We start from the raw sequence: 15,472 nt of genomic DNA, 5'->3' as shown, positions 1-15,472 counted from the left end.
TCCAGCCTATTGCAGAGAGGAATGAATGCTGGTGAGACGTTTTGGAGCAGAGGTGAATCTAAAAGTTGCAGGATGGTAGCCCTTGAGGACTGGAGTTGGTGACCCCTGACTTAGGTACAGAAAAAGTCAGTCAGAAACACAGTCACAGCTGCCAACAAGTTACTTAGGATTGCTCCAAGTATGGAGAGAATTTAGAAAACTTTTTGGCTAAAAAGGAAAATCACATCATCTGTGACTCTACATACCCACTAGTATTTTTATTCAGACCCTCTCCATTGAGATGTTTCTGTAAACCCTCTCCCCCTTACGAGCCCATCACTTCTAGCCAAGAACAGTCATAAGTTGTTTTTTTTTTATCTCAGAAGGATTTGAAACTTTAAATGAGATGAAATAAACCAGTCATAAATCTAACCTGGTCAAATCCAAAGGTAATCTGCTGTTCAACTTGTGATTATGAATGGTCTGTGCTTGTTCCACCGGTGCACACTCGTATTAGAAAACAAGTTGAAATCCCTGAGACGCCAACACACAGAGTCAGAAGCATAAAATTGTTCACAATGTCTCAGTAAGCTGCAGCGTTAAAGGTTCCATTCAGTGGAACCACGTGGCCCAGTCCAATGATTTAAAAAATATGCTTACATCATAACTTTACACTTGACACAATAAAAACAAATGCTATTCTCCTGACAGCTGCAGAGCCTAGATTTAACCCATAGAGTCTCAGACAGAGAGGCATGATGATTAGTCACTCCAGAGAACATGTTTCTGTAGAGTCCACAGGCAGTGTGCTTTACAACATTGGAGCCAATGCCTTGCATTGCATGTGATAATGTAAGACTTGAATGGAAATTTATTTCATGAAGCTAGCTAAACATCCTTCTTAGACTATTCTGAAGGACCAATAAAGGTCCTTTAGACCTTTATTAGTCTGAAGGACCAATACAGCATTAATTACTTTCTGTAACTAATGCAGAAAGTTAGCGTTCTCAGCTCACTACTTCTGTGACTTTGCTCTTTTACATGATCTACCACTTTATCACTGAGCTTCTGTCATTACTAATCTCTTCCATTTTCTTGTAACATCCTTAAAACTTGATAGTGGAAAATTTAACAGAGAGGACATTTCACGACTGGAAATATTTTACATGAAGGCTCCCATCACAGTACGCACACTTGGAATTTACTAAGTTCCCTGAGAGCCACCCATTGTTGTACAAATGCTTGCAAAAGCGATCTGCATGTGAAAACTACAACACTTTGACCTTAACAGCTATTTCACAAAGATGTCCTTTCAGTCAGCACCATTTAATCAAGCATTTATTGACTTCACTAAATAAAGCAAATTATTTACATTAAAATGTTGGACTTAATAATTAACAACTGTAAAATACATCAAACTAATTTCTAAATTAAACAAAAATAAAAATAGGAATCTTGAAAAGATTGCTGTGCTCAATCTTATCCAAGAATCCAAGAAAAACTTTCATATGTGCTGTCAGGCAGTCAGATTAACTAACTGTACAGCATCAAAACAAGGCAGTCAGCTCCTCATGTTTAAAGTGCAGGGAAAGCATAACCACATCACTGACAAATTTTGAAAACACTGTTAACGTGGCAGACTTAAAAATAAGTGTAGCACTGGAGAATGGTATTAATGTGAAAAAAACACTGAGTCCCCTGATATTTGTTACTACTGCAGCCAATGCCTCTGCGAACAAAATTTCAAAATTCAGGTGTTTCACTTTAAAGTCTTAATTTGATTTTCTTGATTTTTTTTTTCTTTCATTTTTGCACCAGTCCTTCATTCAAACATCAAAAGGCTGATCTGATATTCCCCTGAGTATAATCATATTGATGATGGTCTTTAAAAATTTTCATTGCAGAAGACAAGGTCCCAATAAATCTGGAGCATCACTAACAAGTCAATTTAACTGTTGCCATGCCTGAGTGTGAAACCAGGTTGCTTTGTGATTCTTGTCTGCTGAGACAGACGCCTGCTTTAATTATTAAACCATAGAGTGGCTACAGACATAAATGTCAACCAGATCCAATTTCTAGTTTAATTTGAAACTAAATCAATACAAGAGACGTAAAATAATTTCCCAACAGTTAGTGAGGACACATTGTTTTTTTGTCAGGCAAGTTGTGATAGTATTGATTTCATATCTTTAAGTGTGCCAAGTCAAAAGGCACACTTTTCATTCATTGCTCCATTACCAGGGAACAATGAATGTCAATGTAAATGTCTGTTTGGCTATCCAAAGATTTATTTCCTCAGAAGCAACTCTGCATCCCATTTAAATAAGTGGAAACTACTTAGCTGCACAGCACACTCATTATTAACGTAAACAGATAATGTTTTGTATGAAAAGAAGACAAAGAAAAAGTTGAGATGATGAATTAAAAAGCAGAGATTCTTGTCTTTTTGTTCCACTTTAATGTGAATGTTTGCAAAACTTTGGAGAGAAACTCAATCAGTTACTATCTCGTGTCGTGAACTTGCTTGAGGTAAAAACTCAGGCCAAAGTAAGAAAAAACACATCAACCTAAACCTACTATTTGTCTTACCGTTATTTATTCAGTTTATTTATTTTTCATTTTGTGTAATTGAGACATACTTTGCACTTTGAGTAAAACTCACAGCCAAAATCCATAAGAGAGTCTACATTTATTCTTAATTCATGTGTCAGAAAAATATTATCTCGCCAAGTTTGTATTGGAGGTATTTTAGCTACTACTTCTTCTTGCGGCAATAAAACATAAAAATAAAAAATAAAATAAAAAACTGTAAAAATCCCAGTATTTATCAAATGTTCTGAATTATACCAATAATGAGAACTTTTATTCTTGATGAGAGAAATGGTTAAGAAGTCAAAATGAGGAGCCTGTTCAGGGTTCATGAGCTGTTGGGGGACTCAAAGTGCCTGCTGGAGTAACCATGGTAACAAGCTGAGCAGATAATGGATGAAAATGTCCTCTGGATGTGTTGTAAAGTAGTGATGAAAGACTGGCGGGGGATAAAACAGCATCCTGCTTTTAATTTTGCACTGACAATGTACAAAATCATATATTCATTTATTCATGACTGGGGCATGTTCTGTTCTCACAGCCAACATATTATCTTATTTATACTTCTTAAGTGCCAAAGTTGTAAGAAATTCAGGTGGAAACTGTTTTTTTAATTCTGTTTGTCCATGAGTTTATTGCCCTGAAGTGCCTCTCTGAGGGCAGGAGTTTGAAGAGGTGGTGGGCGGTGTGTGAGGAGTCCTTGATGATGCTGCTGGTTCTCCGAAGGCAGCGAGTCCTACAGATCTCCACTTTCTTCACTCAATCTTTTAAACAAAAGTTGCTGTGGCATTTTTAGACAAAAAAATAAAAAAATAATTTCATGAGACTTATTTCTCCATTATTCTTTATTTTTGTTAGTCGAGTAGTCCTGCATTTTATCTTGAGCAAATCATGATTCATAGTACGTGTGCTGTTGCTTTCAGTGTGCGCTGGCTGTGACTCATGTTGCTCGAGAGACTGAGGGTCGGATTCATCTGAGGATAGAGTGAGATACAGTTCAGTGAATGAGTTACAGTTAAAACATGTGTAAGCTGATGAAGGTCTTGCAGAAAAACACAAGGACTTCGGGAAAGCAAATGAAACATCACAGTGAGCCAGAGCCAGAGATCAACATAACCCACCTACAGAGTTTAAATAATTGATACCACGGCTCCACTGAAAGGTTAAAAAATGAGTCAGTAATCCCCCTAGCAAAACTCCTGTCATTCATTGTTTCCCCTTTTAACACCAGCAATTTGTTTACATGTTGAGGCATTACTTTGTCCTGTTCATAATGTTTTCAAATCCTTCTGGGCTTGGATGGTAAGGAAACACAAAGACCAACACGCGGTTGAGTGCCCTGGAAACAGATCCTGTGCAACGAGCAGATGGAGAGTAATAATTCAAAAGAAATTGTAAATTCATGTCTGGTCTGTACATTTCCAGACAGCAGCAAGTTGTGATGTCCTGACATGTCTTTTCCTACAATATGTCTTTTTTTTCTTTGTGTTAATAGGGAACTTTAATAGAAAGCACAAATAAAACACACATCTTTCGGGGAATACTAGTTTGTTTATGTTGTAATTAGTAGTTTATCAGTAAAAGTTGAACTACTTGTTTTGGGAATGCATGTAGAAGGATTAAGTAGTATTCATGCACTTGATCACAATGCTTATCAGATGCCAAACATTAGGCCAGAGATCATTCAGCTTTAGTTTCATTCTCAGCAAAGGGATAGTTTGAACTCGACTCTAGAATAAATCAATGCAGTTCATTTTCCAAACAAGCAAAAACTGTGTTGCTTCTCATGTTCTTCTTCTGTGGTTTCTAAAGGAGTTTAAATATTGTATGGTCTGCTAGAAGGATTCATGAACTGTTTATGTCATCCAAAACCCTGTGAATCATTTTCACTTTGTTTGAGTGGCGACTTCTCACTTAGAATGGCGCTCCATAAGTTTACAAAAAGATTTATGCATTTCTTTTTTCTTTTTTCAAATAACAACTTCAACAGTTTGGATTTTGTATACTTGCTTGCAAGTGGCAAGGTGGGAAGCATTACATTTCTTTGATAAACATTTAGATAATGCATATCAGTTGTATTTAAGAACTTGAAACACATCGTTTCCCTGGCCTTTATACAAAGCATTCCTTTTATTATGTCTCCTGATGTACCATGCAGGTTGCCTGTCATTTCCCGCAGCAGCTTGTGAGGCTGGCTAAAACCTTCTTCACCAGTATTTGCTGATTCATACTAGCAGTATTTTCCTGGACAGGGTCCATCAGCAGAACTCCTGGTATTGTTGCTGCAGAGGCACAAACTTGGAGTGGCTGACTATTTATTGGCTGTAACCCCCATGACTTTTTTTCTTGGAGATGTGATGGAGGAGTCCCTGTCTCAGTCTGCTGTTGATTAAATGTTTCACTGTGTATCAGTCTTCTTTATTTATCTTTGTGTCTCATTTCAAGTCTTTAAGTATTTGTTTATGTTTCGATCGTGTCCCAAGATGCCCCCGTGCATTAGGATAAGAGTTTCAGGAATGTTTTGTGTTTTAACTATCAAAATGGACTTTTATAAACGTCTCTAGATGTGGTCTCAACTATTTGAGGAGTTCAGCTTTTGAGTGGTTTATTCTATTCCCTAACACTAATATAAAAGCAGGACTAACAATAAAATGAAGAGCTAAAAAATGTGTACACTGGTGTTCCTTCTTTTTATTTTTTTTTTTTTTATACCAGTGAATCTACTGAAGCTCAATTTATTACCAAGTACTCCTGTTTTTCTATATTGTGGCATCAGCTCTGCTGTTTGGTTGTTGATCACTACTGGAGGTATGGAAGTGAAGCTTTTGCTAAAGTCAGTGAACATTTTCTTCATATTATCCACGTATACTTTTAAAAAGGAATCTTTTTAAAGCTTCCTTTTTAAAAATCTCTTCCATTTTAAAATAAACATTCTAAACAGACCATGTTCTGTGTTTTATCTACTGAAAAGCAACAGAATGACAGAATAATCTGAAAACTTGATGGCAATTCTAATAGTCATCGTTGGTGTAAAAAAAAATATATATATATAAAAAAAAAATATATATATATATATATATATATATATATATATATGGGGAGAGACTACATGACCCCTGGGAGACGTGGCTGATAAAGAGGCTTGGATAAGTCACTATCTACTCTGTTGAAATTTGAGGTTAGATACAAAGCTGAAAAAAAATATAACATTATCTGATCAGAATCTTGATGCCCTCCAGAAGTTAAGAAAGCTTGGAAGTTCCCTTATTGCATAATCTACTCTTCTCTTTGACCAATAAATGATCTAGAGAGGGTCCAGTTTGTCCTGTATCAAGTCCAATAGCTCATTATTAATTTCTCTAATTTCTTAATGACTAAAGATGTCAAACCCACTGGTCTGAAATCATAACATGACTTTGGTGTTTTGAACTTTGGGACAATTATTCACTCCTTTCATAGACAAACAACATTATGTAAATCCAGGGACATTTGGAAATAGAAAAAAAGAATATATAACCTACAGCATGAGTCCTACAACACTAGGCATTTCATTTTAATTTATGTATTCCTATTGGCTTTAAAATGCAATGAAGCAATATCTGTCAAAATAATATAGTGGTATTGTGCACAATATGGAAGCAGAGCTCCAGCAAATGGTGCTGAACTCCGTTTTATTGTGCATGCAGATCATTCTCGTCACCCGTGACTTTTCTATGCCCATCCAAGGCCAAGACCAGACTGCTGTTATGATCAAGCTCTGCTGCACCGCAGAGCCAGAAGAGTAAAATATGAGCTGTCAACTTTAAATTTAATATTTGGTGCCAAAACTAAAGATAAATTATATTTGGTGCTTACATTGAAGATGTAATTCAATAAAATGCAGGGGTGGGGGCGGGGGGGGGAGAAAACAACACTTCCCATCAAATTCTTGGTGCTCAGCTAGTCATTTCATCTGTTGAATTGGTTTACATGACTTAGCCTTTTGCCCCTGTCTATCTAATGTGTTTCACTCCTTAGGCCATAAGAGCAAAAAGCAGCAGCGTTTCAACAAACATTTACTAACTAAATTAGTGGTAGCATTCCTTTAAATGTCTACTGTGGGATCCCAGCTGCATCTAGTTGTGGCTGTCGGTGAGGTACATCAGCCCACAGATCAACAGCTTGGACCGCTCATGGTTTTTCCAAGAACTGCAGCATAATTGATGTTAGTCGCAATCGATACAGGAGTAATTTCGCTGTTTTTCTTAGTCGAACACAACTCCAAGTTCCAAGATCCTGTAATCACTGCTCTTCAAACCCTTGACAGCTATAGCATTATATCAACGGGGTATTTGCCATGTCAGCCTAAAAAAATTGTAGTCTCCCTAGCAAAGATTAACGACTACCGCTTGTTAGGGTTACTCTTGACCATATTTATAAAAGATAAAGTGTGCGAAATTAAAAATGCCAAATAAATAAATATTTATCCATCTAACAGCTATTTTTTTCTCCTCTAGAAGATGCAGAATATATGAGATCAAATTCACAATAATGTAACATGCTTGAAAATATAACTGTTTTAGAGCTGAAAACAGAGTAATATCGTCTAACATTCAGGAAGAGGAGCTAAGCTAAACATGTTGCTTCTTCTTGGACATTTTTCTTCTTACTCATGATATCCTGAATGCAGGTATTTTTATAGTAATTTCTGCAATTTACTAAACAAAATAAACACATTGTAACTAAGCTGGTTATTTGAAATTATATGGAAATATATAATATTGAGTAAATTGCCTTCACCAACACTAACCTTAGTGACATCCCATTCTTAACCAGAGTTGAGCTTTAACAGCCTCAACTCTTCTCTGAAGGTTTTCCACAAAGTTTAGTGTGTTTAGCTGAAAATGATTTTGTCTTCCCAAACGTCATTTTGAAAATAGGAACAGATGTTAGACGAGAGGGCCCGGCTCCCGGGCTCCACTCTAATTCCTCCCAAAGGTGTTTTATTAGGTTGAAATCAGAACCTAGTGCAGTCCAGTCACGTTTCTCCACACCAAATTAATCCGTGATTTTATAGACATTTTCTTTGTCCCCCTGGGTCACAGTCATGTTGGAACAGGAAGGGGCAGCTCCAAACTGTTCCCACAAAGTTGGGAGCATGAAATTGATCAGAGTAACTTAATATGCTGGACGATTATGAGTTCCAGTCAGCAAAGTGCTGTTCTCCTGGTGACAGCAAATCACAGATTTATCCATTGGATAGCCACACAGAGACGTGATTCATCTCTCGAGAGAAAATGTCTCCACCCCTCTGGAGTCCAGTTGCACACTGCTATATATTGCACCTGGCATTTTACATTGCACTTGGTGATGCAAGTCTTGGATTCGGCTTCCTGGCCATGGACACATATTGCATAAAACGCTTTGTACGCTGTTCTTGAGCTGACCTTAAAACCACATAAAGACTGGAGGTCTGTAGTAATTTACTCTACAGAAAGCTGGTAACCACAATTTGCCTGTTTTCTCCAATTGCTTTTTTTATTGTTATAATACCATTAATAGTTGGCTGTGGAATGTCTGTAAAACAGAAAAGTTCACAGCTTGATTTTTTGCGTCGGATTACACTGAAATTGGCTTAGCCCCTAAGAGCAACCCATTCCTTTACAATGACAAATCTATACATCTGATCTGATTTTTTACATCATTGGCCATTGAAGTGAACACCTGAATTAAGTTATCTGAAGGGGTGATCAGATACTTAATGATTAATTTATTTAGATTCATTTCTAGACAGTACCAACATATAGTCTGTTTTAAATCCAACTATATACAGTCCAATTCAGTTCTCAGATCCAGTTGGTGATGTAATGTAAATTAGTGAAAACAATCCAGCCCAGGTCAGGTGACTGAATGAAGTATATGAATTTTCAGCTGACTATAAACTTTATTTACAAGGGAATGTTTTAAACCTCTTCTAAAGAGTAGAAAAGGTTCCTGCCTCACATGCAAAAACTGGGAACTGGAGAGGAATCTAACAGTAAAAACTAATTATAAAATGAATGTTATCTTAAAATGATGTGTCACGCATTTAAGGTACTACATTATTCACATGCATAGGGGAGTGGAATGTGAGGTTTCATAGTATGAACAAATAAATTAATGATGCCGAGCATGAGAGCATGAGTGCTGCAGGCTCTTTGTCTCATGTGTTATCCATGTGATGAAGTGGTGATTTGTCCAGTGTGTGCCCTGCCTGCCCTCGTTTCTCCCCCAGCAGTCTGCGCATACTGTGACCCTGAACAGAGCAGAGCAGATCTTATGAAGGACTGCAGCACAGCCATTTTATCACTACAAAAGGAAATGAGGAACATGGAAAAAGTGCTTCCCCGGTCAGATTCAGATTCAAAGCCCTCGGATTTCTATAAGGAGACAAAGTCAAAGCTGTGCTCACAGTGAAAATGCAAAGCTGAGGTGTGAAAACTCCTGAAAACGTTCTGATAACACTGCTTGTAGCTTGGGAGAAGTGATTGTATACATTCTGAAGTGGCGATGCTACGAGTGCACAATCACATCTGCAAAAATAAGGCACAAATTAAAAAGATAAAAAATTAACATAAAAAAAAGAAAACTTTTGGTGCATGTGAAAAATGACAAAAAATGAGAAAAAAATATCATGATTGATCAAATACCAAAAAGTATGAAAACAAGCAACACAACATCAAGCAAGAGCTGAAAACTCAGATTTGTTTTTGACAGCACAGCAGTTCCTGTTTTAAAATCCTCAAAGAGGCATACAGGTTGGGGTTTTCTCTTAGTTTTCTCAACAAGAAACTAAGAAGAGGCTGCAAGAAGTTTATGAATTGAATTTCTTGCAAGTGTTTTTGGTTTGATAACGGGTTTTACCAAAGTTGAAACCAGATGTTTGTGTAACCATTTAATTATGACAACTCAAATTTTCTCTATTTGCTAACAGACTGACAGATTTTTTGCATTGCATTCTTTAGACTCAGAAGCTTGCATAATTAGAAATTAATAAATCTTTTGATTATTTCATAGCTTTGTAAGCTTTTGATTAATCATTTGGTTAATTGACAAGATTTGAATTAAACTGATTTATTTTAAGGCAACACATCAAGCAAACTGCTTCCTTTGACATCATGAGGAAAAACTCAAGCAGCATATCAGGAAGAAGATTGTGGACCTTCACAAATCTGGCATAGTATTCAGATGTTTTAAGATGCCATGTTTATCTAGCAATTATAGGTACAAACACCAGGACAGTGTCCAACTATCAAACTGTCCACGTTATGTACTCCGGAAATGAACATTTTTTTAGTTTAAAATGTCAACTCCAGAACAAAAGACCTTGTGAACATGATGTCAGAAGCTGAAAAATAAGAGTCAGTACTCACAGTAAAATGTGTCCTGTGCCTACATGGGCTGAAAGGTTACTCTGCAAGACAAAAGCCAATACCTTGAAAGCAACATAAAAAGACATGTTACAGTTTGCAAATGCACTCAGGGACAAGAAACGTAATTTTGAAGTATATTTTTTCAACATATATTAATACGGTCTGATTAATCTAAGATTGAAGTGTTTGGTTGAAATGACCATTTTTACATTTGCAGGAGAAAAAAAAGGGGGAGGTTTGCAGAGCGCTATCCCAAATGTGAGGTATGGGGGTTGGTAAAATCATGTGTGCATGTTTTGTTGCAAGAGGGACTGACACTCTTAACAAAATAGATGGCATCATGAGAAAAAACATCATGAGGAAATACTGAAGCAACATTTCAAGACATTAAAGTTTGGTGTAAGATTTTTTTTTCCTTTCAAGTCGACCCTGACCCTAATTATACTGCAAAAGTAGTCATAAAATGACAAAAAAAATCACTTTAGAAATGTCCATTCCAAGTCTTGATCTCAACACCAAAGAAAATCTCTGAGCAGAGCTAAAACTGTCTGTGAGCAAGGCCATTTTCTGTGAGGCAACATTGATGTTTCAAACCAGTTCTTTGTAGCACAAATAGCAAGGTCACCTTCAAAATGAAAGTTTTTTTTTTTTTTAATCTATAGATATTTCAAAATGAATATAATCTCTGACTTCAGATCAAACAGCAAGACAACTCTTTGAAAAAGACAAAAGGTGTGTGAAACACTGACAGAATCATGAAAGAAATACATTTATTTTACCTTCTAAACACTCCAAGGACATAATTTTATGAGTATATGAAGTCACTGTTCCCATTTAAAGTTTAGATGTACCAGGACATGTTTTTTGGTCTTTTTCCAACATCCAAAATTAGTCCGACAGACATGGAAACTAAGATTTGGTTAGCCCAGTGTTTCCCAAACATTTTCTCCAGGGACCACCTCCACCCCCCAAGTGGTTTCCCAACATTTTCTGGGCTCCCCCTATGGATTATAAATAGGGAGAGCCAGACTCTACACTCTCGCTCTGTTGTTGAACTATGTGTGTGAGCGGGGGGCTTCCTGTTATACGATGTGTGTCCGGGTGTTCTTGGGACAGGGAGTTCTTAGAGACTCCCTGTTATATTCTTCCATCCACTCAATCACCCCCCCCCCCCCCCCACACCCTACCCCCAGCGCACCTCAGTTTGGGAACCTCTGGGTTAGCCCATCTGATCAACTCTAAACTTTTCAGTCACATTCTGTGAGAGGCATATTTATTTAGTAAAACTAAATACTCAGTTCAGATGAAACTGACAATGCTGAAGGTCTTCTGGAAACAGCCAGAAGACCTTCTGGTGAGTGTGACTTTCTAGCTTCAGCTAACAGCTAACAGGAAGTTACTGCTGGCTAATTTATGAGGTGTTGGTAGCAAAATGCTAAGCATACAGCAGAACCTCTTAAAGTCTTGTTTCTTTTAGTCTCCTCTTCATATTTGCTCCATAACCCCAAACTATCCCTGTCTGATTTCACTGAATTCTACAGGAATATGTTAAATCATCTTTTAAAGGATTGCTCTAGCAATTCAATTCTAAAAGTGAAACACATAAATTACATAGATTCATATAGTGTTTTTTTTTCTTTTTTTTTTTATGATTGTGACTCAGATGCTGAAAACCCAGGATCCAGTTCCTCAAAAAACACCAAAATTACTATAGCAATAAAAATATTTTAACACAGAAATTTAAGCATTTTGAAAAGTATGTTCATGAACTGCACAGTATACGAACTTAGCACTTTTCCAGAACTTCCTTCACAGGAATTACTGCGTCAATGTGACTTTATATGGGGGTGATCATCCTGTTGCTCTGTTGAGGAGTTAAAGAAGTCCAGGTTGATTTAATAACAGCCTTTAGCTTGTCTGCATTGTTGGGTCTGGTGCCTCTCTTCTTTGTCTTTACAATATCAATTAGATGAGGCCAGTTCGCTTTCCAATCAGGCAAAGTGATATCACAGTCATTAAACCCATTTTTGGTACTTAGGATAGAGTAAATGAAATCTGTACTTTTATTGAGCTTTCCAGCCTAAAGAAGCATGAAGTGCTCTTAAATTTAATGGCAGCTGTCTGCATGATAGACTTGATAAAACACAGGGGACCAACACCAGCATGACACTCACCCAAATCCCTGAAGGGCTGTGGAAACTACACTCTGAACGTCTGTTCAGGCTGTTCCACTCCTTCGCCAGGGCTCTAGTACCTTCATTTAAAAATTAGAAACTAGTTTTTTTTTATGTCTTGAATGTTTTCTAATGAATTCCTAATTTATTAAAATGTAACTTATATAAGACCACAAGTTAAATTAACAACTCTGCTAATGTAAACAGAGATTTGGGAATTATCAGGGTTAAATGATCAATGCTTATAAGTAAGGGAAAACTGAACGTTGAACGTAAATCTAAAGGATGGAAGTGCTTTTCTTTCTGGAGAAAATTAACATTTACCCTGATTTGTTATTACGAATTGACCTTAAAAGATACGAACTAGCTGATTTGTTTAACAGTCATTTCTTTCTCACAGGAAAGAAACAGGAACCGTTTCTTTCCTGTGAGAGAAGCTCTAGGAAATATGAAGTGTTTATTCATTAGGCTACATTTGTAACCATAGAGCTGGTAACATGATGGATGAGTAGGAAGGAAGGGAAAAATCCACCAACGTCTGTTGTTAATAAACCATTAAATACGAATTAAGTCTCGACCTGGGGGAAAAAGTTGCCGTCCACATTAGCCCAAATGTCAGCTATGAGAGGACAGAAACAACTCCTGCTCTTGCATCTTTAAAAAACTCATCCACAGCAAATATGTGCCGAGAAAGTCTGCTCCAAGTAAGATAAGTGCATTCCATGGCCTTTTGATTAGTGTTGGTGGTAAATTTGTCGACCTGACACTCTTTCTGCTTGGCAAGAAACACCAAAATCCTGTTCTTTTTTGTGCATAAGATGTTTAACATTTACAGGAACTAACATTTGATGAGTAGATAAAAGCAAAAGCTAAGCTTCAATTAAAAACGAAGTCATTTTTACAAGTTGGCATTATAAAACCCACTTTAATACAGATTTCACTTGTAAATGCACAGTTTTTGGAGTTAAGATACTGAAAACCATTTCAAGATGTCTAAATGGAATTTTTCTCTCATAAAGCTTTCAAAAAAAAAAATTAAAACAGACAAGTATATAAACAAAGCAAAACTGGCATAAGATAAATAAGCTTACAAGTGAGTGCAATAGTATATGCATTAAGCGGTAATAGTGTAAAAATTATGATAATTATTCACAGTTGACATAATCTGTGCCATTTCCAGAACATTTTGTCTCCTGAAAGGTGGAACCGAGGCACCACGTGTTGATCGTCATCTGGTTTTTAGATTTCAGGTGCTTCCGAGCATTGTAACCCCGACAACCTCAGGCTCGAGGACGCCAGGCGGATGTTTCAATTCTTCTTTGGGTGCTGTCAGAGACAACAGGAGAAAAATACAGAGATCAATAACCTGAGCATTCAGACACGGGGAGACAGATGTGAGTTTACAGCCGATGGCTCGCAGTGATCCAGGGAGCAGAAACAGGGAAGCCTAATCTACAAAATCAGTCAACTTGTCTTTATGAGCAGAGGCGGCATGCTGGGCAGTAAAGCCAGAGTAGCAAAAGACAAACCAGAGACAGGGGGTGACAACATGTCCATCCATCCATCCATCCATTTTCTGTACACCCTTGCCCCTAGTGGGGTCACCAGGGGTGCTGGTGTCTTTCTCCAGCGAACATTTCGGGCAAGAGGCGAGGTACACCCTGGACAGGTCGCCAGTCTGTCGCAGGGCAGGTGACAAAATGTCTACCGATTAAAATTCACCAAACCCCAAGAGAGTTTTCCACGGTTACCCAACAGCCAGGTTCCTGATCCGAATCCTTCGATAAGCATCACTTGACCTGGAGTCACATCCAATTAAAACTTTCACCATCAGAGGAGTTTTTTTTTCCTGGGACCACATTTGTCTCCATTTAATTTCCATTTGCTACAGATGGCCAGCAGAAGGGATGCAGCTACGTTATCTGAATGCAGAGAGGAGGAGGCACAGGCAGTCGTGCAGGACGCAGCTAAAGGAGGTCGCAAAGGGGGTTTGGAAGAAATTTTGATTCTTTCCAAAGGATCCTCTACCAGCAGTTGCTAATAAGAGGTGAATCACTCAAACCAGCATACCAAATCTCAGTTAACACAGTTTTAACACAGAATCTCAACCACACTTGGTCTAAATAAATTTAAACAAGCTGTGGGATTCTAGTGGTTTTATTGAACTGTGTTTTTCAGTCCCTAATTAATTTTTTTCATTATATAAAACGCACAGGGACTCACATTCATGACCATCACCCGCTGAATAAAACAATCACAATGTCGTCAAATGAGTTTGATGAAACATCCTGGCAGGGAAAGAAGGGAAGGGGTGCAAGAAAACCCACGCCTTCAAGAAGGAATGCATGTGTGTGTGTGTGTGTGTGTGTGTGTGTGTGTGGGGGGGGATATCTGGACAACGTCTGAAATCTGAGTGCAGCGGTGCGCAGCGTGCACTCAGGTGAGAGAGAGGCTCAAACCAAGCAGTCAACCTCAAAGAGGATTCTGCGGTACTCATGATGAGCAGTCTGTCTGGCTCACAGATACGAGAAGAAATGTTTCACAGCAAATACATATGCAGCCAGTTAATTGAATGCATGGTTCGTTAACCGAAGATGTGTCTCTGCACAACGCCGAGTATTTGTTCTCACTTTAACTCGGAGAACATAAAGACGAATTAATCCAAGAGATTTTTATGAGGAGAGCCGTTCGTCTGTTTAGCTCTACGCTGCACCGCCTGCAGCAGAGTCAAGGAATGATGGATCTGCCCCGGCGGCACAGAGAAGGGGTTTATCTGCTCAACTCTGGACTGTTATTACTCCTGCACTGACTCTCTGTAAATATTCCCAAAATTTTCCCAACACTTCCTCTGGTCTGATTTGTCTTCATCTTGAGCCATCGTTCTCATTACCACATCAGTATTAATACGCCGGTGGCTCCTAAGACTCACTTCTTGTACCGATAAAGATTGGAAAGCCTCCCACATGTACTATTCCTTTATCAGTAATGTAGTCCAGGTTTTCCCCACCAGCAATGCTTCTTTTATACCCGTGTGTGGGAATCGCTGAAGGCTTGATTTGCTTTTTGATGAAACGTTTAACCTGTCCAACATGTCCGCAGTTAAAAATGAGAAAGGAATCTGAAATCAAACAGCCTGTGCACAACAGCTTGCCCTTTGCCAATCCAAAAAGTCTTTATCAATCTCCTGAAAATTTCTCAATTTGAATCGGTCTGAAAAGTGAAGAGCTCATCAAAGCTGAGGTTTTGTATTGCCTCAGGTTAACTACAGATTTTGTAGGACAAAATGCCATACTTTTCCAAAAACGAAAGGAAGGGAGGGAGGGAGGGAGGGAGGTTGGG

At 38.0% G+C, this 15,472-nt stretch overlaps 1 protein-coding gene across 1 annotated transcript in view; it reads right to left on the bottom strand.

The window, feature by feature from the left end:
* Window positions 1–13,031: 13,031 nt before the first annotated feature.
* Window positions 13,032–15,472, bottom strand: part of LOC103130688 (cystathionine gamma-lyase) — a 12,001-nt gene continuing 9,560 nt past the window's right edge. Inside the window, exon 12 of the mRNA XM_007542156.2 lies at window positions 13,032–13,459. Within this exon, the coding sequence (XP_007542218.1) occupies window positions 13,442–13,459 (18 nt within the window). The 3' untranslated portion in view covers window positions 13,032–13,441. The remainder of the gene's footprint in view (window positions 13,460–15,472) is intronic.

This window comes from Poecilia formosa, unplaced genomic scaffold (genome assembly GCF_000485575.1).
Source record: "Poecilia formosa unplaced genomic scaffold, Poecilia_formosa-5.1.2 Scaffold10, whole genome shotgun sequence".
NCBI lineage: Eukaryota > Metazoa > Chordata > Actinopteri > Cyprinodontiformes > Poeciliidae > Poecilia > Poecilia formosa.
Note: the sequence above shows the minus strand (reverse complement) of the source record. Positions and strands in the feature narration are given on the sequence as shown.